General features: G+C 43.7%; 1 protein-coding gene across 12 annotated transcripts in view; it reads right to left on the bottom strand.

The window, feature by feature from the left end:
- LOC102370122 (cytochrome c oxidase assembly factor 1 homolog) overlaps window positions 1–24,671 on the bottom strand; it is a 58,624-nt gene that overhangs the window by 10,173 nt on the left and 23,780 nt on the right. For 5 of the 12 annotated variants that reach the window (XM_025194473.1, XM_006037989.3, XM_025194475.1 and 2 more), the window contains 2 exons: window positions 2,024–2,092; window positions 574–676 (listed from right to left, as the gene is read on the bottom strand). In XM_025194473.1, the coding sequence (XP_025050258.1) occupies window positions 574–667 (94 nt within the window). In that variant the 5' untranslated portion in view covers window positions 668–676; window positions 2,024–2,092. Of the gene's footprint in view, window positions 1–573; window positions 677–1,714; window positions 1,777–2,023; window positions 2,093–3,510; window positions 3,659–24,671 lie in introns of all 12 variants that reach the window. The other 7 variants (XM_006037990.3, XM_014526949.2, XM_025194478.1 and 4 more) reach the window with 4 other exon arrangements.

Genomic DNA, 24,671 nt, shown 5'->3' with positions numbered 1-24,671 from the left:
TGAATGCTATGCATTCTCAAATACCAATGGCTGCCTGCAGTAGATATTCATAATGGTCAGCAACTCAGAAAATCATAGTCATCTTCAGGGACCACTAACTGGATGATTACAAAGAGACCAGACTTCTGAAGTGTCCACGTGTCCTTCACATAAGGGCTTCTCTCCCAAGATGTCTGTGAGGAATGAAAGTTTGTATCTGCTCCAAAAAAATGACAAAAAACCCTCCCAAATACCAGAATTTCCACTGACCACAAAAGCCTGCTTTCTGTACAATGCATATGCTGAAGTTTTCTCTTTTGAGACTACTGCGACAGCGCTTTGGAAAGTACCATTATTTTGTGCTTTAAATAAAGCTGAGTCTCAAGCTGCAGGATGCTGTATAGGCTGGCTTGATAAATAAAACCTTTTAAGTTCAACTTCCCTTCCCTTCCTTCCCCCCCCCCCCCCCCCCCCCCCCCAAAAATTCTTGCTTATCAGAATCTGAAATGCTAATATTCCCCTGCACACCCTCTGCAAAGGGATGCTATATATTGTGAGGGCAGAAATAAGGTTGTTAGCAGCAGCAGGACTTACTTTGCATAAGATGATACATAACAGCACATGAACTACCAACAAAAATTCCCAGATAAAGAGCTACTTGCTTCAGTTTTCTTAAAACGACTGGCATTTTTTCTTCCTGGGGGAAGGAAGGAAAAGATATTTGTTGCATCAAAGGAAACCTAAAAGGTGGGGGGGGGTGCGCACGTGTATTTCCTTCCCCACCCCCTGCACATTCTGCCAAAGTGCTTTCAATATAGCAAAATAGTTTTGAACAAAAACACTGCGTGTAGCAATCAAGCTCTCTCTCTGGGGCCCCACAGGGCAGCCAGAGGAAATCCATGATGAGAACTGAGCACCTAAGCAGGGTAGAATATGTTTATTCTCTTCCTTTAGTGATGCCACCACTTCACTAATTGCCGAGAAGAAAATGACCTCCTTGGTGTGGCCAACAGCCAGAAACGCAGCATATTGTTCTCATAGCCTCCCATACATCCCCGGCAACAGTGCGAGTATTCAGACTCAGAGGGCTAGATTTCTCTTGTGTAACTCCACTAAAATACATGCACTTATGGCAGGGGTGAACTTGGCCAAAAGTCTTCAGCTGCGGAGCTAAGCTACAGCCCTACCAGTAAAGATAATGCTGCTGTGTGTTTTAAGTGATGGGTAAAAGGGAAGATTTTTGCAATCCTATTTGTTTCCTCTTTTTGCACATTTTATTTGCAATATTTGCTGGCAGAGAAATATTAGTAGACCGAATTCTTTTGCCCACGTGGTTTAATTTTCCTCCCGTGTCGAGATTCTTAACAAGTATAAAGAAGGTACCGCACTGCTCGGATCCACATTATAGCAAGACGGGGCTTAAAGAAACCTATCTAGATGCTTAAGCGTTCACAAAAAAATGGGGTAATGGGTAAATGAGGGGAATAATCCGAGCCCTGTTTCCAATGGTAAAAACCCAGGCCTACTGGTGAGCGAGAGAGTAAATGTTTGGAGGCAGCATGGGCATTGCCACCTGGATGCTTTAGCAGGCTACATTACCAGCCTTAAAAGCCTCCATCCCAAAATAAAACCCTTGTCTTGCTGAAATGATAAAAATGGTCTATAAGCTAAACCTATTTGCTGAAGTGCACTGCTAAGCCAATTACTGAAATATGATCTAGGCAAAGCCACTTACTTCCTGTTATGAAAATGGTCTCCGTCATCTCTCGTGTATGCAGTAGTCAGGCCTTGCTTTACCTGAAGAACCACAATTTAAGGGTGGGGTAACAAATGCAAAAACCTCTTCCTATCATGGTCTGAGCCAGTGTGACATAAGCATTGTCTGGCATGTTCCCCACCCTGCCTGCAACAGACTGATTGCCTGCATTTCTCTCCCTACTATGTTGCATGTTCTAGTCTAAAGGAAATGAGACATTTTAACCCAGAAATAGCTTTCACCTACTTCCTAATGTAGGGTTTAACTGTAAATTACACTGTACCATACCTTTTTTAAGTAGTTTGTGCCAACCAGATCTCTTGATTATTTTTAAAATCTTCTCAAGGAAGAGTTGCCCTGAAATCAGAATAATACATAACCCTTTTACACTGTTTGCGTTTTTAAAGTCTTCACATAAAACTAACCCTTAAAACAGTCTTGTGAGAGGCAAATATTCTTATCCCCCTTCTGCAGATAAGGTAATTGAGGTAGGAAAGTCAAGAGACTTAAACCATGCACAGTTCCTGTTTCAGACCTGCAAATAGTTCCTGGACCATTAGACCAGTGGGGAACCACCATTTTAGCAGGTGTGCTACAATGATCCCCCTCCCCTGCCTGATCTACTGCTCTGCTTTCTGCTCCCTGCCCTGTGCTCCCTTTCTGATCTTGCTGCTCTGCTTCCTGCCTTATCTGCCACTCTGCCATGTGCCACAACCAGAGGTTGGCCATCCCTGCACCAGATCATGACAGCAATCTGAGCAACTCATTTTCTCCCAACTTTTCTCTCCCACCTTTTCCCATCAGGCTCCTGCTCCAGAGAGCAAAATCAATAGGGTCATGGTGGCTTCCATATCCTCATGCTCTCCCATCTCTGTGGTCATTAACACAGGGTTTTTTTTCCTGTTCTTCTCTAACTGGTCTTGTTCACAGCACTACCGTGCAACTAATCTCCCCCTTCACATTACTCAAGTGCCTCAGAAAGGAGGTGATAAAATCATTCCTGTAGAGATGCTGCAAGGACCATGTCTTCCTCTTAAAGGAAATGCTACTTCTCACAAATAGTCACGTTCCAGAGTGTAAGAAACACCTGGAGGAGAGAGGGGGATGTTTGTGCAACAGGCTTCCTTAGTTGCAACCTGCTTGGGGTACCGTGCAGTTCATAGATTCATAGATGTTGGGGTCGGAAGGGACCTCAATAGATCATCGAGTCCGACCCCCTGGATAAGCAGGAAAGAGTGCTGGGTCTAGATGACCCCAGCTAGATACTCATCTAACCTCCTCTTGAAGACCCCCAGGGTAGGGGAGAGCACCACCTTCCTTGGGAGCCTGTTCCAGACCTTGGCCACTTGAACTGTGAAGAAGTTCTTCCTAATGTCCAATCTAAATCTGCTCTCTGCTAGCTTGTGGCCATTATTTCTTGTAACCCCTGCGGGCGCCTTGGTGAATAAATACTCACCAATTCCCTTCTGTGCCCCCGTGATGAACTTATAGGCAGCCACAAGGTCGCCTCTCAACCTTCTCTTGCGGAGGCTGAATAGATCCAGCTTCTCTAGTCTCTCCTTGTAGGGCTTGGTCTGTAGGCCCTTAACCATACGAGTGGCCCTTCTCTAAACCCTCTCCAGGTTATCCACATCCCTCTTGAAGTGCGGCGCCAGTTGATCCTATCAGACCATTACAATGCTGGCTTGACCAGACCTACAAGAAAAGCTATAAACATCTGATACCACTACTACCACCACCATTTTACAGAAAGAAAAGATCTAAAATCTATGAACCTGATTGAGTGTAACATGCAGTGACTTCGGGCATCTACGTCCTTTTCCAAACAGCAACCTAGAACTGTCACATAATTTGCTCCTTGTGGTGAAATTCAAGGTAATGGTATACAAATGCCTGTACTGAGGGGGCACCAGTGACAGTTTGCTGAGAGGAAAAAGTAGACAGACACTGACATTTAGCAGCAGCAAGCATGAAAGATCATCCACATCCATCTTATTTAAACTTAACATAGCTGGAGTTGCAGTCAAAGCAAGATCTACTTTCACCAAAGCATCTCTTCATCAGTGTGACCATGGTGCCTAACAACATGGATTTATGCTAAAGACCATTTATTTCATACACCTGCTGTAATGTTCATTAACCAGTTGCACCTGTCTACCAGATCACTCTGTGCACAGAAACATGAATATTTCCCTCTTGTGAGACTAGAGGATGCAAGAAGGCTTACTGCTAATATATCTTTCAGAACAAATGCATTCTGGCAGCAAGTGATCTATGAACCTAATCGGTACAGCAGCCTCCTCACCCAGGCTGTATCTGAGATACTCATGTGGCCCAGGTCACCTTGATAGCTGAGTGTCTCACAACCTTTGTGTAGTTATCCTCCCAACACTCCTTGATGGACAAAAACACTACTATCCTGATTTACTAGGTGGGAGAACTGACTTGCACAGGGATGATGAGCCAGACTTTTTAAAGACAACACCCACCAAAATCTCTTAAAATTCTGATTTCTAAAGTACTTGGCTTGCATCACACAGGAAGCCTGTGGTGGAGCAGGTTTCCTAAACCCCCAGCCATCACAACCTCTGGGATGTCCTCCCACATACTCCTTGCTTATTGTCATAGGAGTAACTCAGCAAGGCAGGCAACAGAGAAATTCAATCTTGTCAAGAATGCTAGTCTTAATGAACCTCTGAAGAATTGAAAATCTCCTTGGATCATGTCGGAACCCCATTTAGTGACCCCTGACAGAGTAACTTTTAGAAATTGGTTTACCATCACGTGAACCACTGCATGTGCGTGAAATGGGGTTTTTGGAGAGGGCCTCTTTATTGGCAATTTGTGGAGCAAACCCCAGCCTACTTTGTCTATATTCTGCAAAATTTCCATAGTGTTTGCTGTATTTGCAGAGGGTTAGGCTTCCTTTTCTTTCTCATGAAGGCCACCTGTGAACCAAACAGCTGAAGCATCCCACTGAAATAGCTGACTCTTCAAGCTACAGCTAACACAAGGATCTGTGCTCACTTAGGGCATAACTGTGTGCAAATTAAAGCTAGATAAAACCAGCTATGAAGTGATTACACATTTTCCAGCTCTAACTTTTATAGCTGGATGGACCTTTCTATGGCATGATAGTTAGTTTGCACATGCAGCCTGTTTTAAATAACTTTCACAATTAACCAGTTAAATTGTATAATGCAGGTAACATGTAGAGGGGGCCTTATTTGCCTTTCTAACAATATAAAGTTCTGCCCCAAAGAGATGGCATTCAGGCTTGAGGTTGAAGTAGAGTTGGGTTTGGCCTGAGTTAGGTAGCACTGAGCACTAGAATTCTCCCTGCAGCAGCTGATTTCATATTAAATATATTTTTAAAGTGCATCTGACATAAGGGATTCTCTGAAATTTGAGGAGGCTCAGCTTGCAGGTTCTGGTTTTTGCACCTCTCAAATTATTTGGGCCATTATCTGTTTATTCTGTTGCTGGCTGGCTATTCATTCACAGGAGCATGATGGAGAGTGGCTGTGAAACACACTAACAATAGGATATGCACGCATTTTATTTGTCCAAAATGTCTTGGGCTGCAGTCCCTGAACAGAAAAAAGAAATGTAGATTGTAAAGTGGGGCAGAGATGATCCTTCTGTCATGTATATACAATAGGATTCTGATGCAGGATGAAGGCTCCTAGGCTGCCTACACATGTGCTTGGAGGTAAGGGAGGGGGCATTTTAATTAGGGCGGTTCCCAGAGAAACACTTTAATTAAAACAGCTCACTGTCGCATGCATTGAGCCCCACCATGTTTCAAAATGGCTGTGGGGGTGCTTTAACTAAAGCTCGTTTGTGTTTCAATTAAAATGCCCCCATGGCCATTTTGAAATGCAGCCAGGATTAATGCATATGATACTTAGGCGCTGCTAGAGCATTTTAATTAGAAAGTGAAAGAGCAAGTCTATAGGCAACCCTAGGTACTACTGTTACATAGCTTCCACTGGTTCTATTTATCTTGCTGAATAGTCGATGAGAACCTAATCTAGCTACATCTTAAAACTGTAGGTGACCACTGCTGATTTAATTTCTCAGGTCTCTACACTGACCACTTCCTGCTGCACCCAATTCTCCTCTTTCCCCTCTCCTCAAATAAAATGCATACTGGGTTGTATTAACAAGAGCATTGCCTGCAAACCAAGGGCAGTGATTCTTCCCCTTTATTCATAAGTGGTAAAGCCTCACCTAGAGTACTATATGTTTGGGTCACCACCCTTAAGAAGGTGTAGAAAAACTAGTCTGGCAGAGAGCAACAAAATAATTTGAGGTCAAGGAAACATGGTTTATGAGGATAAATTGGAAGAACTGGGATTAGCCTGGAGAAGAGAAGATGGGGTGGGGGGAATCCATCTTCAAATAGCTGTAGGGTAGTTATAAAGACAATGTTGATACACTGTTCTCTGTAGCCACAGAAGACCAGACAAAGAGTAAATGTCTTAATATCCAACCTAAAATTACTCTTGTTACAATTTAGGAAGAACTGATTAAGTGTGAGGAACAGATTACCTAGAGAGAGAGAGTGGAATCTTTCCTCTTGGAAGTTATTAAAGAACAGGTTAGGCAAACGCTTGGCTGGAACGGTTTAGATGGGAATGTTCCTACCTTGATCAGGGAGCTGGACTAGGTGACCTCCTGAAGACTGTCCAACCCTATTTTTTGTGGAATACACTACCAAATGTCTTGATCTGTCTCAAACTCAATCAGAGGCTTCTACACTTGAACAGCAACTTTTTGAAATACAAGAGTGGCACTTGGACCAAGCATATTGCACGAGTGCTGAGATTTGAGGTGTCAGTGTCTGAAACTCAGGCACTGGTTGCCCAACATATACTTGAGTAGCTAATTCAGGCTTCCAAGGCTGAAACTATCATCTTGAAAAGTCCTGAAAATCCCTTTGTAGGTTAAGGTTTAATTCAGACTGGCTAAATGCAGATTCAGCTTTCATGAAAACAACTTGCACAGCTTGATCACACACAAGATCAGGGAGATGGCAGGATAGATCAGTTTGAGTCTGTTCTTCTCCCAGTGATGTGCCAAGACAGCTTTTTAGAGATGGTCTGTTGAACACTATCCACAACTCTGATACTATCCCCAAAGTGTGGAGGTAAGGAGTGTTGGTTGATGCAATAGGCTTGCTTTGATGGTTTTAGCATGCTATTTTCTGTGAGGTGTTCATGGGAATGCATACTTCAAATGTTGCTGTAGACGAGATGCCTACTTTGTGCAAATGTTTGCCTGCTTTTAGAAAATCAGGTTATTTCATAGACATTAGGGCTGGAAGGGACCTTGAACATCAAGTCCAGCCCCCTGCCCCAGGGCCAGGAAGTCAGCTAGAGTCAAAGGATCCCAGCAAGATAAGCATCCAAATGTTTCTTGAATGAGTCCAGAGTAGGTGCCTGCACCACTTCCGGAGGGAGTCTATTCCAGGCCTTGGGGGCATGTACAATAAAGACGTTTTTCCTTATGTCCAGCCTAAAACGGTCACAGAGGAGTTTGACCGTTGGTCCTTTGTTATCACTTAGGGTGCTCTGGTGACCAGACATTCCCCCAGATCCTGATGCACACCCCTTACGTACTTATAGGCAGCCACCAGGTCACCACTGAGCCTGTGCTTTTCCAGGTTGAAGCGTCCCATAGCTCTCAGCCTCTCATCATAAGACCTATTCTCTTGCCCTCTGATCATGTGTGTGGCTCTCCTGTGGACTCTCCCAAGTTTCTCAACATCCTTCTTGAATTGTGGACCCCAGAACTGGATGCAATACTCCAGCTGCGGCCTCACCAAGGTGGAGTACAGCAGGAAGATGACATCCTGAGATTTACTTAAGAAGCATCTATGGATGCAAGCCAGAGTTTTGTTTGCTTTACCCAGCTGCGGTATCACATTGGTGGCTCATGTTCATCTTGTGGTCAATCATGACCCCCAAGTCTCTTTTAGCCGTGGTGCTAGCGAGTGTAGCACTGCCGAGCGTATAAGCATGCTGTGGGGCTCCCCCCCACACGAGGTGGAGTACCTTGCATTTTTCGGTATTGAACGTCATCAGGTTTATATCCGCCCACTTACTAAGCTTATCCAAGTCAGCCTGGATCACTAGCCTATCCTCAGGCTGGTGGACGCTATGCCCCAAAGCTTAGTGTTGGCGAACTTGGCCGGTACGCTTCTGACACCAATGTCCGCATCGTTGATAAAGATGTTGAAGAGAACTGGTCCAAGGACAGAGCCTTGGGGGATGCCACTGGCCATGGAGCGCCATAATGATTCTCTTCTATCGACTACTACTCTCTGGTTCTGACCTCGGAGCCAATTTCCGAGCCTGTGGTGTAGCCGAGGCCACAGTTGGCCAATTTTTCCATGAGAAGACCATGGGACAAAGGGTGGAAAGTAAATCCTGGGAATTATTGAAGTTTTGCAGACACCCAACACCAAAAGAAACATGGAGTCCTTTTATTTTTGTTTCTTCCTCATTTCCTACTCCCTAACCCCTTTTTTTAAAGCAGACTCCTGATATTTAGGGAGATGGATATCCCAAGTTGATTTAAAAATGCCCTCACAAAGAACTGTTCTGAACTTTTCTTCCGAAAGGGTTTAACTAGCACAACCGAAAATGCTCTAAAGGGACAGCCCTTCCTATGAAAGGGAGGCTACTGGACTTGGGTTAGCTGGAAGTTTGCATACACCTTACAGTGAGGGTTACTTTTCTGTCTTTTATCTCTGGCTTATTAACTTTGAAAGCTAGAGAATTCAACAGAGTTAAAGACTCTGAATAACCACCCAGCTCTCTCCTATCAAATTTGGAACATGCACGGCAGACAATAACACAGGAGCATAAGTCAATCGCTAAATAAGCTAAAAACTTGTTATTTTTCCTTCTATTTTTATCTCCCCTACTCTTCCCATTCAGTCTTCTAATTCCCCCAGCCCATCATCTGCTGTCTACCCTTCCTGCATGCATGTACTCTCTCCCATTTTATGCTGTTTTGTTTGATCTGTTTCCCTCCTGTGCTGTTTTTCTGCTGAGCTTCCTGTATTCACATCTGTCTTCCTTTCACCCCAAGAATTTACCTGAATCCCTCCCCAGACTACTGCACCACACTTTCACTGGCTTCCTTCCACTTCTCAGACTCTTCTTGCAGAGGCACCTCTATCCACTTCTATTCACTGAGATGCTTCCTTGCTTCTCTCTCCTTAAATTTCTTCCTGCTAGTCCCCCTCCCCGCTGCCCACATCCCACTTTTTTTTTTTTTTTTTTTTTAACTGAAGCTGAGAGACCACATCTTTTATTCTCCCTGTTTTTCTCCCAAGTATCATAATAATCAAACTTGAAAAAGGTTTTTTGGAGCCTAGAATGAAAGGCTTAAGTGCAGAGTAAATCAGAGGACACATCTGGTATGTTCTTTAAAGATAAATAGGTGCATCTACTAACTGGACGCACTGAAATTCCATGCGCACGTTTTAAAGCATGGGGTTTGAAAATAGGGTGTGTTACATGAGAAGCAGGATAATTACAGCTACAATGTGACCCATTTTTGCTGCTGTAAGAACGGCATTATAAGCTTAATACCTAGTAATCTGTCATTAACGTTCCTAATTGTATGCTTCTGTAATTGGATACTGAGGAAGGTGGGGGGGAGGAAGATATGATCACAACTCCTTGAGTTTAGAGGTGAATTATCCAGCATTTGAAGAGTAAAATTTCAGGACAAAGGCCAAGGTACAACTGACCTACAAATGTCACTGATATCTGTGTTTTGACATGATTTTAGTGGTTTACCTGAACGATCCAAGGGACAGACTTCTTGCTTTCTCTGCCAGTGTAATATAAACAAGGGCATAAAAGAATCACTCCTTTAACTCCTGGTTAAGCATAAAAACTGGGCAGACACCAGCTTGCCAGATGTCTCTCTTGCAGAACCACTAAATGATTCCTGCCACAAATTGCCTCTGCAGAGTCTATGTCAAAACACGGCTCTCAAATTGCCACATTAAACTTTGCAGAAGCAATACATTTGCTGCTCTCTTAACATCTTGCACTGTAAATAAAGGAAAAAACATTCCGCCTAACCCGAGCTGGAGGGAAGTGGGCTGTCAAGCACGGGACATTTTCATAATGAGATGTGTGCGCATCTTATTTGTTAGTGGTTTCTTAGAATAGGGTCACTGAACCTGCAAAGTGAGTGAGCCTTGAAGAATATGTAAACTCTTTCTAAGTGAGAGATCAAAGAAACTACAGTGCCTTGGAGGCAATGATGGTTATTTAGCTCTCCGATTTAGGTCACAGAGCATTCATCTATGTCCAAAATAGTGATATGCTACAGACACCGAGAAGTCACCAAATCTCAATGCTTTTAATTTGTAATCTTTTAATTCTGCAAATATAACCCTCTTTGGGTAAGGGTCTCTCTTTGTAAAGGATAGTTTGTTTTTTCTTCCGTCTCCCTACAAAATTTTTACCATGTGAAAAAGAGGATGGGGGATGGACCCAAACAAACCAGAAGTAAATCGGATGATATGACAAAGTCAATGCACTGTACATATACATAATAAAAAGTCACTGCCTGGAAGAATTTACAGTCTAAGACCCCAATTGTGGTAAGACTTAAGTCTGTGAGTAGTTCCAGGGACCTCAAAAGAACTGCTTGTACGCCTAAAATCTAAGCATGCTCTTCATGGATTGGGGTCTAAGCGAGATGAATGGCGAAGAGATGGCGTCACAGGGGGAAAAAAATCTGTTTAATATCTGGCTCTACATCCAGAACAAACTCAGTATATCATCCAATCATTTGTTCTTTGTTCCCTTGTACACCCACATCACTGAATCCACTTCTTCCAGGGGAGGTAAAGGATACGATACGCTCTTGTGCAACAGGCTTTGAGTCTAGCTGTCAATGTCTTCAAATATAGCTGGGGTGTGGAGGGCTCACAACTGGAGGGTGAAACTTTTTGCCAGGGTATGCTTACTGACTTATACAGCTACATCAAATTCCTGATTCTCATTTTGTGTGTTGCACAAAAAAATACCATAATTCTTGCAGACTGGCTAGTCCCAGGTGCCCAGCTTTGGACATGATTCAGTGATCAGATTTTCAAAGTACTGACCACTTAGCCTCTAAAGAAACCAAACCCTTTTTAGATGTGCCAAGTTAGATGCACACAAGTTAGTGGTTCTCAGAACGGTTGGTTAGTTCTAAAAAGCCACAGCCACTGGCATTGTCTGCAAAAGTTGGCCTTTACTCCCTAACAAAGCTGGTCCAAATAACTCCTATGGAAAATGCCTGGATATTCCACAAATTAAAAAACAAAGTCTATAGCAACAATAGCATGACAAGAACAAAGGGGGAGTGGTGGATATGAACCAGAAATGAACTACTTTGTGCAGAACACCACACGCTTTACGGGCCAGCACTTAATTCCTGAATAACGTGGATTTCCAATGATTGACTCAAATTTGTAACACTGTAGACCAGACTTTTCAGACCAGGGGTGGAGAGCCAGAGGATCAAGAGATGTACAAAGGAAACTGCCACCTATATTTCACATATGCACTAACTACTGTCAGCTCTAACTTTATGATTTGACTATAACTCAATCCATTGCTTACGCAAGGAAAAAACGGGTATTTTAGCAAGTTGGCCAGGCCTGGAAACTTTTCTCCTGAAATTCCCCTCATCTCAAGACATTTTTGAGGGGCACGGCTGACTTGAATGGGCGATTCCCTCTCTAGAACATGCGAAGGAAAAGACAAAAGCAATGCATCTTCTCCAACATGACCTCCTTTCATTCACTTAAATTTTAGGTACGTCTAAGGCTCTTGGGGCTGTTGAAAAAGCACCTTGTACCCTTTAATGTCCTCAGTACCCCTATGTGTATGATCCCCATTTCACAGATCAAAAACAGAAAGACTAAAGTGTCCACACACATACTCTATTGCAGAACAAGGAATTAATTCTCCTGAGTCTGGGCCAGTGGACTGACCACTATAGAATCCTTCTTCTTCTGAACTGAAGCTTACTACCACAGAAAAGACACCTGCATCCAGCAAAGGCAAATCAGGCCTATGGGAGGAAAGTCTCAGCCACAAATCTGCCCTGAAATCTAAAGTTCAAGAGTCCTGCTCCAAAGCATGAAACTTCCACCAGCTAACAATATGTCAATTGTCAATCACTGCTTTCCTTAATCCCCAGTCACTTGCGAGTGCTCAACTTGAGATCTTAAAGGAACTCAACTTTTCTGAAAGCATAGAGCATAGCATATACGGACAATAATAAATCTTCAGCTATAAAATCTTCAAGCCTTCATCTCTTGGGCTTTCAGGGTGCTTATACACGAGCAGTGAGGCTGCTCCAACACACTGTAATTACAGCGCACTGGAGTAGACTCGATTAATAGAGTCTGCTGCAGTGTAGTAATAACCACACTGCAGCAGCCTCCAGAGTCTTGGTGTCCCCATGCTGAAAAATGGTGGCAGGGGTGCTTTTAACTAAAGCTTGTTCAACAAGCTTTAGTTGAAGTGCCCCCACTGCCATTTTTTAGTGTGGGGACACTTACACGAGACGCTTTTGAGCTTTAATTAGAGCAGCTCCCAGAGCTTTCAGAGCTACTCTAATTAAAGCGCCCTCCTCCACTCCCAGAGCACATGTATAAAAACCCTAAATGCTTGTTCATCCATTTCCAGACTTAAAGTAATGGCGTTTGACTAATACAGTTATTCACAGTCTGGACTATAGGAGTAATAGGCAGCAACTGTCAATCCTTCTGGATCATGGTGTATGTGTGAGAAGTCACTGGGACCTTCAATGTGTATGTCTAGGCAGGAGTATGAAGGAGTGGAAGCTGCCCAGACCTTCCATCCTGTCTTTAGACTACTGAAACAGGATTCAAAGGCGAAACCAGGCCTCTGTACCTCAATGGCTGTGGTTTATATGAACATCCAGGAATCAAGCCCAGGGCTTCTGCATAGCAGGCAAGGATTCTACTGCTGCACCGCAACAGCAGGTAGTCCAGAGTAGTGTGCCATATTCTTCCAAAAGAAAATGGGAACATTTTAGATGAGCCAAGAGCCATTCCTTTAATTGTACTGGAAAAGATCCATGGCCACAAACATCCTAAATTGAAGAGTATACAGGAAAGTCTCTGTCCTCGACCACGGGGAAATAAATATTTCCATATGTTTATTTCCTTCATTGTCTCGCTTGTTCATTTGCATACTACCCATCTCCAAGTTGCTAGGGATCTAGAATATGTGATATCATGATGGCATCACTACTATAAAATATCTTTGCAAACACCTCAAACTAGATGGGGAATGCTTGCTACATTTACATAGAAGGAAGCATCTGATCAATTAAGTAGTTAAATTTGTGCCTTTTGCAATTTGGAGGCAGCGTCAGAGCAGGGAAGAGCAGATTCCTGTGTTTAGTGCTTTACTCTCTAATATTCACTCCACCCAAAAGCTATAAACTTTGTGTCTAGTCCACTTGTGTGAAAATAGGTTTGTTTGGGGGAGTTTTTTGTAGGGTTTAATGTAGGAAACATGCCTTAAGTTCCTAGGATGAAAAAAATCACTAAGCATGAGTTGGACATGTTATTTTTAAACACGTAAAGGAATGTGCTTGCATGTTCTAGCAGAAAAGCATAACGTATGAGAACCAACAGTAGGGAGAAGGGAAGGAACAGAGGCCTTAAAATAAAGTCTGGCACACAAGGTGTGTTACCAGAATAGAAGAACAGTTGTGGTAGCTGGAACTTGAACTTACTGGAGAACTAAAGAATCTGTTAACACGCTGTTAATAGTCAGTGACTAGCTTCCTTCGCTGTCTTCCTCAGTCGATAGGCATGAAAGTAGTGGTGGGGGAAATGGGGGCACCTTCTTATAAATCAGTTTAGAAAGTTAATATCAGAGGACGAAAAACAAAGTTGTATACTTCCTTCTAGTGTATGTTCTTACCAAACGTCTAGCCTTTACACAGAGCTTTTCATCACTAGATCTCCAAACTGGGAGTAGCATGCCAGTCCAGTGCTCAATCTTCTAGCCCCCATTGCTAGAAGGAAACTAGTGATGTTCCTTATTTTAACTCTTGTGTCTGAATGTGACCCACTTTCAACTGATTTCAGTAGCTGCATCCATTTTTATTGGAGCAAAATTTTGTTCCGTGCTCCTTACCTTCTGAGTTTCTGCGAATGGCTGAAGGAAGACTGGAAAGCCACTGCTTCCCTGTTTCTTCAAAAAAGCAAACAAAAAAAACCCCATAGTCTCTAAAGCAGACAGATGCCTTTAAGTCAGAGTGAGGGCATCAATTCATCTTTTGAGTTCAGCTGAAGCATATAAAACACTCTCGGGTTCTGCTCTAATGGTTTATGATGCTGTCAGACCCCCTTTAGTGTGCTACTGCCTTGTACCCAACTTGACAGCAAATATTGTTCTACATTTATTATTAATGCCATACGTGCCATCTTCAGAATGACATGTTCCAAGGCCAGGCATTAGCTGTGTACAACTCTCACTACAACAGTATTGCCAAATGCTTGGACAACAGCGCAGGCCACATGGTGATTTAAAATGCATAAAAGCTTTTTGGTTTTAATTTACAGTTCATGATAAATTCTCCCCAGTTTCTCAAAAGTGGGAGCATCTTATTTTATTTTTTTTCATCTTCAGCTTCTCATGGCAGGTGTTCACTTCAGTCCTTTCCAGTTTATTATTAGTGCAAACCCCAATTCCGGAGGCTTCAAATCACACGCACAAATAAAGGAAAAAAATATAGCTTCAAAATTGTTGGGAAGGTATTACCCTCCCCCCTGTTCTGAACAAACATGTTTTCCTACAACTCTTGTAATCTCCAAACCTATTGCAGTAGGATTCATTCTGTTTGCAGTACTTTATCAAGAAGCTGATGGGTGTGCATCTCGGATCCAAAACAGTTCGGTTAGTGCCAGAGGGGGGTGGGGGGAAATCAATAACTCGAAGCATTGTGTCAGGAAATAATTGTATTCTCTGGTTTAAATCAATAAGCTAATTTTTTTCTTTGCTGCTCCAACAGGAAATTATCAATCCTGTGAACATTATTTGCATATTACCTAAGCATCTGCTTAGGGTGGAAATGATACATTAACCCCAATAAAGTTTCCACCGTTTAGTTTAAAAACAAGGCCTGTTAGAAGCTGCTTTGTATGCAACGGCACTTGAGATCTCTGCCTGCAAGCACCCTCATTATTTGGAGGCACCAAGAAACAAGATGTCAAAGGCACTCTTTTTACTTCCCAAAGGTGTGCACAATTGGTAAAGGAAAGCTCTTGGCAGCATTTAATAGTTAGTTAATCAATTATACTATATGAAAAATGTCTTGGCAAGCCAGCAAAATGTTCTAGCCTCTCAGACCTCACCTTGATATTTCCTGTTACAAACTCCAATGATGGTTCTGTTGTGATTATCAGACCTACACAAATGCACCAGATCAGAGTGCTAGGAGAAAAGGCTGTATATTTGCTAGACTGGAGCTTAATCTCCCAGAGAACTTCTCCCTCGTTGTTTATGAAACCTTGCATTTCACCTGTCCTGTCCCACACCGATACTAAGCACAATTAGGAGGTGATTACTTCCTAAGGCCCTATTTACATATTATACTTAAAGCATGATTAATCGGTTAATCATGCCTTAAGTATTCACCCACCACATGTTCAATCAATTAATGGTGTGATAAGAAGGAGAATAAGGTACAAAGTTATTCCACAAAAATGTGTAATAACTTGGTAGCTGGTTCCTATCATGCCATTAATTCCTTTAATGCCTGTCACTTCCTATCATGTGTGGCTGGGGGCCCTGTTCTGGGAGTCCTGCCAGCTGACTCCCATGTGTGACCCCCTGAGGACCCATGTGCACCCCCAAGCTGGAAGCTCCCAGCTGTGGTGGCCCCTTCAGCTGAGGGGGCTCCCAGCTGCTGGAGCTTGCTTCTTGCCATTGCAGCCCAGGATCAGGCCCCCCCTGCACCAGCAATAAGGTGTGATGGGATTTGATGGGGTTTTTTTTCCATCTGTTTTCTGTCGGGTGCCAAAATCAGCAGACAACAAGAATCTCCTTCCTCTCGAAGGCTGTGTCACTCGTCTGTACTGTGACTAGACTGTTGGCCAGGAACTTGGGATTCCCAGTCCACACCCAGAACTGGGTGCTGCAGCTTGCAGCACGTTATAATAGGGCTTGGCTCCCCTGCCATGCTCCCCTTCTCACACTACATGGAAGAACTACAACTGTGTGAAAACGGGGTTGTAACCCTAGAAATCCTCTCCCCTCAACTCTGCTAACCTGGGACAAGAATATATTGAATTGAGCACCGTGCTCTCCTTTGATCACTTGGCCCACAAATGTTACGTGCTCCTCAGTTTGCAGCTCTCCCCTGTGCCCTCTGTTCTACCAGTGATGCTGGTTGTTGGGTGGTATTTCTAAACTGGTTATTTCATGGCCAATCCAGGCTGAGACCAATGAGAACTAGAGGCAAACTGAAAACAAAGCATGAATGCATGAAATCTGTTTCATTTGCATTAAGTTCTCAAGTTAAATTGGCCTCCTCTCTGTTCCCTCTCCAAAACGTTCCCATCAGCATGCTGTCTAAAGGTAGTCGTGTCCCTTTGGCTCTGTTGCCGTCCTGTCCAGCACGGACGTATAAGAAGCGTGGTGTCCCAGTCTTTGTGGAGAGCACAAACTAAGAGCTCTAAATGCCAGAATGAACCTGGCAGCCACTGGTTAGCTGCCCCTGTTCTCCCCAATCTAATATATTAAATCCATTTGAATATGCACTGCTTCTGTGGATGTGCTGTCACAAGGTCATCCCTTTGGGCTGTGAAAACGTGGCTGAAATCTTTCAACATCCTGGGTAAAGATGCCTTACAATTGGGGAGAGAGGGGCACAGCTGGGTCAAATACATTGCTCATTCCCTAAATATGAACTGGTCAGGTTAGTTTTACACCTACGCCTAGCTGGAAGCATTTATGATTTCTATAATCAGAAACTGTGGGGGAACTGATTAGCACTATGTGCAAGAATAGGACTATTTTCTTCCCACAGAAGGCAAACCCCTCCTGTTACACACAGTTCGGTGTACACCACAGTTAAGTCTCTTGAGGTGGTGAAGGGCGTTGAAGGGTGTGTATGGTGACTAATTCATTTTGTGAGGGCATGACAAGCCATTTGCATTATGAAAGTTGACTTTACCAAATAATAATTTTTTTTTTTTTTTTACATGACTGATTTGGCATTACTTGTGCCCTTGCCCTTTAAAGGCTGTTTCCCAGTATGCAAAAAGTGATAGGGAGGGAAAAAGTGCCGATAAACTTAAAAAAAAAACAAACACTTTGTTTCCAAATAAGAAGCTTGTGTGTTTTCCCTAACCCATGCTCTTTGAGGTTTTTTGTCAGGAGCCAAAACATGCATCCCCATGTGGTCTCTGTTTACAAAAAAAGGAGCAAAAAAAAATTCCCATTTGGGGAACAGAAACTAGATTGCATAGCAGGAAAAAAGAGACTTAGTGCTGCACAGTTAAAGTCAATCCAGATGAAAAAGTTAGGTCAAGAGCTGCATTATTGAATGTAGGGCAGAGATTGCTATTGCTTTGGTTCTTGTGTTACAACAAAAGGCTTGATCCCATAACCTGTCAAGCATCTGCCTAATAACTGAATGGGACCACTTGTACTAACAAGGAATATGGTCCCGATACTCCCTTCAAGCCATTTTTATTTTGGTGCAACTTTGACCTCAGTGGAGTTGGTTTTGATTTTAGACTGGCATAAATGAGAATAGGATGAGGACATTGGTAGTTCTTCGATTTATTAGCAGTAAAGCATAGGCAAAAATAGGCCACTGGTAATTAACTCTGGTAGTTAACTGCTAAGTATTTTAAACAAAGTGGGTGGGACACTGCTCCTGCTAGCTTCCTTGCTTAGACCAGGGGTGGGCAAAATGGCCTGGCCATTCTATCCAGCCCGTGAGGCCCCTAAAAAATTTAGAAAATTAATATTTATCTGCCCCTGGCTGCCTGTCATGCGGCCCTTGATGGCTTGCCAAAACTCAGTAAGCGGCCCTCTGCCCAAAATAATTGCCCGCCCCGGCTTAGACCCATAAGTAACTTGTATTGTATTTTACAATCAAGGTAACTAAGGGCTGTATTCTGCCCTGTTTACTCCCACTCTGCCATTCCTTACTCAACCACTACTTTTCATGGGACATTGCACAGAGTGAAAGATGATACAAGACAGGGTAGTGGTGCTTACACAGAGAGCTAACACTGCACAGGGATGCACAAAGCCAGAGTCAACACCTGTGCAGAACACAGAGCTGAGGGAGACGAGGAGCAAAAACTTTCTACACCTTGCCTCTGCCCCTATCCTCTGGTCCATTTTGAGTTGGTCTAATAGGATATCACATTTACCCAAATAACCTTTTCTTCCTATCTAGCCACTGGGCACTAATTTGCTGAGCAGCTTGAGTGCCATGCATGCCAGCCACACCTCTCCCCTGAGCCATTCCCCCCGACCAGGCATTTGGAGCTGAGCCAGCTGGGGCTGCTGTGACAGGGCAGCTCATTTAAGCATGAGATTTTTTTACTCGGGGGATATCTGTTTGGTTTTTAAGGCTCCTTTCTACCACAATGGTCCTTAGTGAAAGAGCGCATTGGCCCCACAATGTCTGGGGGCCAAAGTCCAGAGGGGGAGTTATTCTATCCCCTATAACATGCAGCATTGTTGAGGGAAGTGAGAAGACCGCAACCAATCACCTTTTTACAACATACAACAAACTCCCTTATTTTGAGAAGGGGGCAGAGAAAAATCTATCCCCAGATCAGCTCATTAAGCTTGATTCAGTATAGGCTTTATGGGATGGTGGCGTGCGAGCTGGTTATTGTTGAAACTAACAACTTGGTCATTAAAACTGATAGGAATGTTTTAACTAGTCCCATGGTCATGATAAGAAAGACCTACTTTTCTTTAATAACCAGTAGTTACAAATGCAGTGTGACTAAGTGTTAATAATCTGGTAGAAAGCAAACTAGTCAAATATAAATTCCACTATGTCCAACATAAATTTTGTATAGTTTTTGATATCCTGTTCACTCTCCTCCGGATGACTGCTGATTTTAATTCTAAGAACCGAGTGGTTCAGGTCCTCTACAGGCTGCAGTTCCCTTGCTTGCCGTCTTCATTTTCTCAGTCACAAGATTAGATTTAAAGGTGTCTCCTTTTCTTGGATGCAAAGCCAAACGAGTATCTTGGTTCAGAAAAACAAATGCACAGGACAGCAGCATACAGAGGGCTTCAGGATTTGTAGGAAATATACCGAATATTCTCAGACGCCAGAGGTCATTTAGACGACAATGGAGATTTAAAATTGTCTGGTTTTGGTTGGACCTTTTCAAGTGGCAACGAGAAGGAAGTGTGGGTTGGAAGGATAGAAAGAGGTGTGCATGAATGGTGGCTGACTTCTAGGGCTTTCATCAGTACAGTGAAGAACCAAAGCACTATCAACAACTGGCCTTAAACCTGAGCAACACAAGCAGCTGGTTAAGTCACCAATGCAAATATTCAAAGGCTATCCTGGTTTTCTCCCATCAATACAGGAGGATAGCTTTCTTTTGTTTCAGACTTAGCAAAGTGCGAGGGGAGACATAAGTGGGTTTTCTGCAAGTCTTTAGTGTAGATAGGCAAAGAAAATGCTTATTTTAATTAGTAAAATTCCTTCCTCCCCTCCAGGGAAGCAATGAAAAAGTAAAACCTTCTTTTATGGATGTAGTTGGTCTAGAAGCATTCATCCCAGACTTTCCTACTCACCCAGTCCCCACATGGCCTGAGGATGAGTATAAGAGAAAGTGAGCCCACTCCTTTTGACATGGCCAAAGGGTACAGAGTGCAAGCCAGGCCATGTGAGAGAGGGATTTAAAGCTATCCATTGCACTGCCCTGCTCAGACTTGCAAAAGACCTGCAACCAGCACAGGGAGTTGGAAGTACAGCTGTCAGCTTGGCACCAGAGGCATCCCAACCAGATCCCCTCTTCTATAGCTAAGTACCCTTCCCTCAGCTATATCAGCAGCAGGGGCAGGGTATGGCATGTGCGATCTTGTACAAGAGCTGCATGACACTGTCTGAGTGATTCTTATTGGGCTGGTCAAAATGGGTTGCTGGTCAGATTGTTCCTGTAGTACAAAGTAGCTTTCTGGGACCTGGCCTGGCGTGACCAGTTCTGGAGACAAATCCTAATGCTTAATTTTGAAACTAAAGCTCTGTGGGGAGGGACTGTGCTTTAGTATGTACAGTGTTTAGAAACAAGGGAGCCTCTAAGCTGGTTGGCAATAGGTTAGCTCAGCAACATGTCTCAGTAGTCTTTAGCCCAGGGGTGGGCAATTATTTGGGTCCAAGAGCTACTTTAGGGAGTTTTGCTGAGCTGTCACAGGTTGGGTCAGCACTACCTCCCCCAACAGGTCACAAAAACTCCCTAAGTGGCTCTGCTTCGTGCTTGGCTGGGATGGGGCCACAGGTGGGCAGGAAGTGGCATTGGGGAGCAGGATGGGCAGGGTCAGGATCACAGGGTGGGATTGTAGGGCAGTGACAGCATGGGGCCAGGCTCCGGGGCAGCGCTATAATTAGTACACCGCTGCTCACATGGTCCTCTGATGTTGCCAGTTCTGCAGGGAAGGGCATGTGGGAAGCAGATCGTGGCTCTGCCCCAGGGCCTGGCCTCAGTGTCACTGCCCTGTGATCCTGGGGTCCCCATGGAGACTGGCCAGGACCCATGTGGGCAGGGCGCGTGGCCAGGCAGATAGGATGGGGCTATGGGTAGGCAGGGAGTGGTGTCTGGGAGCGAGGCAGGCGGGTGGGGCCAGGTCTGGGATGTTGGGGCAGTGACAGTGCGGAGCTGGGGCCTGGGGCTGAGCCATGATCCACTCCCCACAGAACTGGCACCTGCTGCAGGGATGAGCAGACAGTGGATCGCAGCTCTGCCCTGGGCCCTGGCCCCACACTGTCACCACCCTGCAATCCTGGCCTCGCCCCTCCATCCTGCTCCTGTACACTGCTCCCCACCTCCCTGTGGCCCCATCCCATCCACCCACTTGTGTGGGTCCAGCTGCCGTGCTGCCCCAACACGCTGTGTACCAGGGGGGGGCAGCAGGACTGGCTGCATGCGTGAGGGTCCAGGCTGCCCCCTGCACCCAGGCCAGGCAGGACCAAGGGACACTCCGCAGACTAAACAAAATCTCTTGGCAGGCCGAATCCAGCCCATGAGCCATATTTTGCCCACCCCTGCTTTAGCTTGTCTATTTAAAAGTGATACCGACAGATTAAAGAGTCTCTTGATCAAAGTAGATCAAATAAAACAAATATGGCAACATAGGGCCATGAGGGTGAAAAGGGTTGAGTGCAGGGAGAACAAAGAAGGAGATAGTCGTTAGGGATTCTAGAAAAGCACTCCTATCCAATATCACTCCAACAAATAATGCTCTTGGATCTATGGAATACATATGTTCATTTAAAGCTACTTTGGAGCAGGGGTACAAGTTAGCAAATGTAGTGTTTGCGGCGGGGCTAATGATGTTGGAACATTAAGCAAGTACCAGATGGGGAGAAAGGAATCCTATTTTTCCAATTTTTTGAAGTTCACTTGCAAAAATGATTATTTTTTTCCCATTTACTGCAGTTTCAGTCTGAACAATCTTTATATCATTTTTACTGAAACCACTCCCATTGTCTGTTTGCTTGAGCTATGAAGAAAGGATAACTGCCTAGTTAGTTCAGACTTACCTCTAAATAGAAAAAAGAGGCATTCTCAGGTATTGCAAACGCAGCAAGAATCCTACGATGTGAAATAATCTACAATGACCCATATGTTGCTACTCGTTCGTTTGCCAGCTCGTTCATTATTCATGAATTATCCTACCTAAAAATGAACTCATTTTGCTAGCAGTTGCTAGTATCTATCAATCTTTGTGTGTAGCATTTTACTTTCAATGGGATGCACAAAACAAGAGTTGGAACAATTAATAAATAAATAAAGCATCTTGGCTGCAGCCTAGATCTCTTTCTATAAAAAGAAACATGTGAGGAGTCCTGTACTATGGGCCTATCTTCAAAATAAAACTTAAATGTTTATTAACCCCTTGCCAGTGCTGTACGTGGGGATCTCTTTTTGTACAGCACCTGGCATGATGGAGATCCAGTCCTAAATTCTTCTGGAAAAAAAATACTGAATTACAGACAATGATAGTGTCCATCTAAAAAGATGATAAAAGCATGGGTCTTTTGTGTCCACTGATATTAAAGCCTTTCACCAAGTTGCTAATAAATATAAGCCTTAACAATAATCTTTTGAAAACTTAAGTTTGGGGCTACCACATTCCTAGCTGACAAAGGTCTAATAGGCTGTATTCCTTGCTTTGTGCTGTTTCTGACAGAGCCTTGTGGTAACAACTCGAGCTCTCAAGAGGCATGTCAACTACTTGCATTTCCCACAGTACAGATTACATCACCTTTCCCTGAGAAACTTGTCTGAACAGTTCTCTCTTTCGCTTTATCCCTTTTGTAATGTCCTTCACATTCCTCTTTCAATATTTGCTGTTTCTCTTTGTGAGAACTCGAGCTGATGGCCTTTAAGAAAAAGTTACACAGCACAAGGGTTACTGTTGGAGCAGACTCCCTCTCTGCCCCCCACGCTCCTGGAGAAAAACTGTAGCATACGACACCCCATAAGACTCCTGTAGAAAAACTGCCAGTCCTCCTTGTCCGTCCTTGGATAAGATGGCTGTTGCTGCCAACATACAAGAGATGCTGGTGTGCTACCTGGGAGGGTGACACCAGCAAAAGGGAGAAAATAGCCAAAACAAAAGGGAGCAAAAAAATATGGAGCTTCATTTAGTGTGCTCTAGTGGGAACTAGAAAGCAAGACGGCAGGGGAATTTCTAGTTGTGATCGTAGCATTCAGGCACAGTGTCCCTCTATCAATCACTTGCTGTCTGTTGCCTCTTCTTGCATTTCTGCAAATACTAGGTTTAATGCAAGGTTGCTGAAACTGAAGTGAAACTTCTTTGCACAAGGTCTTTATGGTACACTGGACAGAAATGTGAACCTTCCCAGGAAACATGAGTGAAGTATGTTAATTTTTTTAACAGAGGTTGAAGGAGGTTAGAAGGGGAAAATCAAAATTGGGCAAAAGACTTTACCCTTGACCTCCAGTGCTCAAAACTGTAAATCCAAGAAGGTCTATTGGGGACAAAGGTTAACCTGGGTAGGTGGTTGTTTTTCACAGGTGCTATTACTGGGATTAAATCTAGAAGACTGATTTTGGATGGAGAAGCCTGTATCGGCTGATGCAGAGCAACTGGTGATTTAAGCTGCTTTTGACAAAAACTAAAAGGCTAGAAAGTGAATTGAGGTGTAGCTTCTATGCAAAACAAAAAAAATGAACTTAGTAAACGTGTAAGTTCCAGCATGACTTCTTTGAGGAGGCTGGGCTTTATATTCCAATACTTCCTATCTTACTACTCACACAGGCTTACCCAGAAGGAAAAAAGAAACACTGGAAAATAACCTCTTTTCATACTGATCAGAGGAACCATACTGAGGGAACCCTCCAACAATGAAATCTCCTGATTTTAATACTGCTGTAAAACCTATTGGTGGCCACTGACATCTTCTCATTTACTTCAATGGGCTTTGCAGAAGGATTTATCTGCATTCTCTCTGCTTAGGACATGATAGTAGTTTTACAAACTAATAATTCATCACCTTTTGCTAGTGCAGCATTTTCTAAGAGAACTTAGAGCAGTCTATCTACTCGATAATGTGTTTTGTATTCAACTATGGCAGGTTACATTGAAAGATCCCTGAAGATACGTGGAGCAGACAGGATATGCTGTGCAACACCCTTGATGCATTTAACCAAATCATTTTTCCATCCATGATGAGGATGGGTAGCTAAGTGGTGAAATAACCGGATGTTGAAATGACAAAACACTAATGCCAAGTCAATACCTGACGCATTATTGGTGAGCTACAGACATTGTTAAAAGAACAGGAAACTATTAAAGCAGAAGAGATATCTCACTGATTATTCAGTTGGGATCAGTGCCTAGGAAGAAGCTAATGCAACTGTATAATGAATGCTAGAAGTCAATACAAGCAGGAACCTGTCTAGCTTATCCAAATTAGTATGACTAGTGCTGCGTGCTTCTCCTCTTACTCTTTGAAGTGGAGTTTGAAGTTCGAAGAAGGCAAGAATTGCAGGGAGGCCCTGTTTTCCACACTCCCTGAGGAATTTCAAAGATGGCTTTATTCAGGGTGTGCAGTAGCTTCTACTTCACTTGTTTGATCAGAAAAAGAATATCAAAGACTACCCCTGCTGCTTCCTTGTGCCCCAGGCTGGATCCAGCCCACCAAAGGATTCCCTATCTGGATCTAGCCCAAAGCACGAAGTGAGTTTGACAGCCCTGCTCTAGATCCTTTGAATCTCTGTATATTGGTGTGTGCCTTGACTCTGTTGTAAGACGATCTATCTCCTTCCCCGTCCAAATAAAGGGAAACGGCATAACACGAGTGCTTTCGGCTTTGCTCTTCCTCCCACTGCACATTCAATTTGGGGGGAAGGAGGAAAGTACTTTGAACCTTTTACATTCCTATTATTTCTATCACTGGCAATAAGTTTTTGCTGCCAGAGTGCCTAACTCACAGTTCCTTCCTTCCCTTCATTCCTTCCATACCTCAACCAGAAGAGCTAATTGTACTAAATGAGTCACTGGACAAAATACTGGGGAGGAAGAGCATGTGCCATCTTTGGGAAGAGGCCAAAGAGTAGAGCAACACAGTGACAGAAAGTAAAAGAAAGTCTCCTGCTTGTCTCATGTCTTCATCTCTTCCCATT

This window comes from Alligator sinensis, unplaced genomic scaffold, assembly GCF_000455745.1.
Source record: "Alligator sinensis unplaced genomic scaffold, ASM45574v1 scaffold1467_1, whole genome shotgun sequence".
Lineage (NCBI taxonomy): Eukaryota > Metazoa > Chordata > Crocodylia > Alligatoridae > Alligator > Alligator sinensis.
Note: the sequence above shows the minus strand (reverse complement) of the source record. Positions and strands in the feature narration are given on the sequence as shown.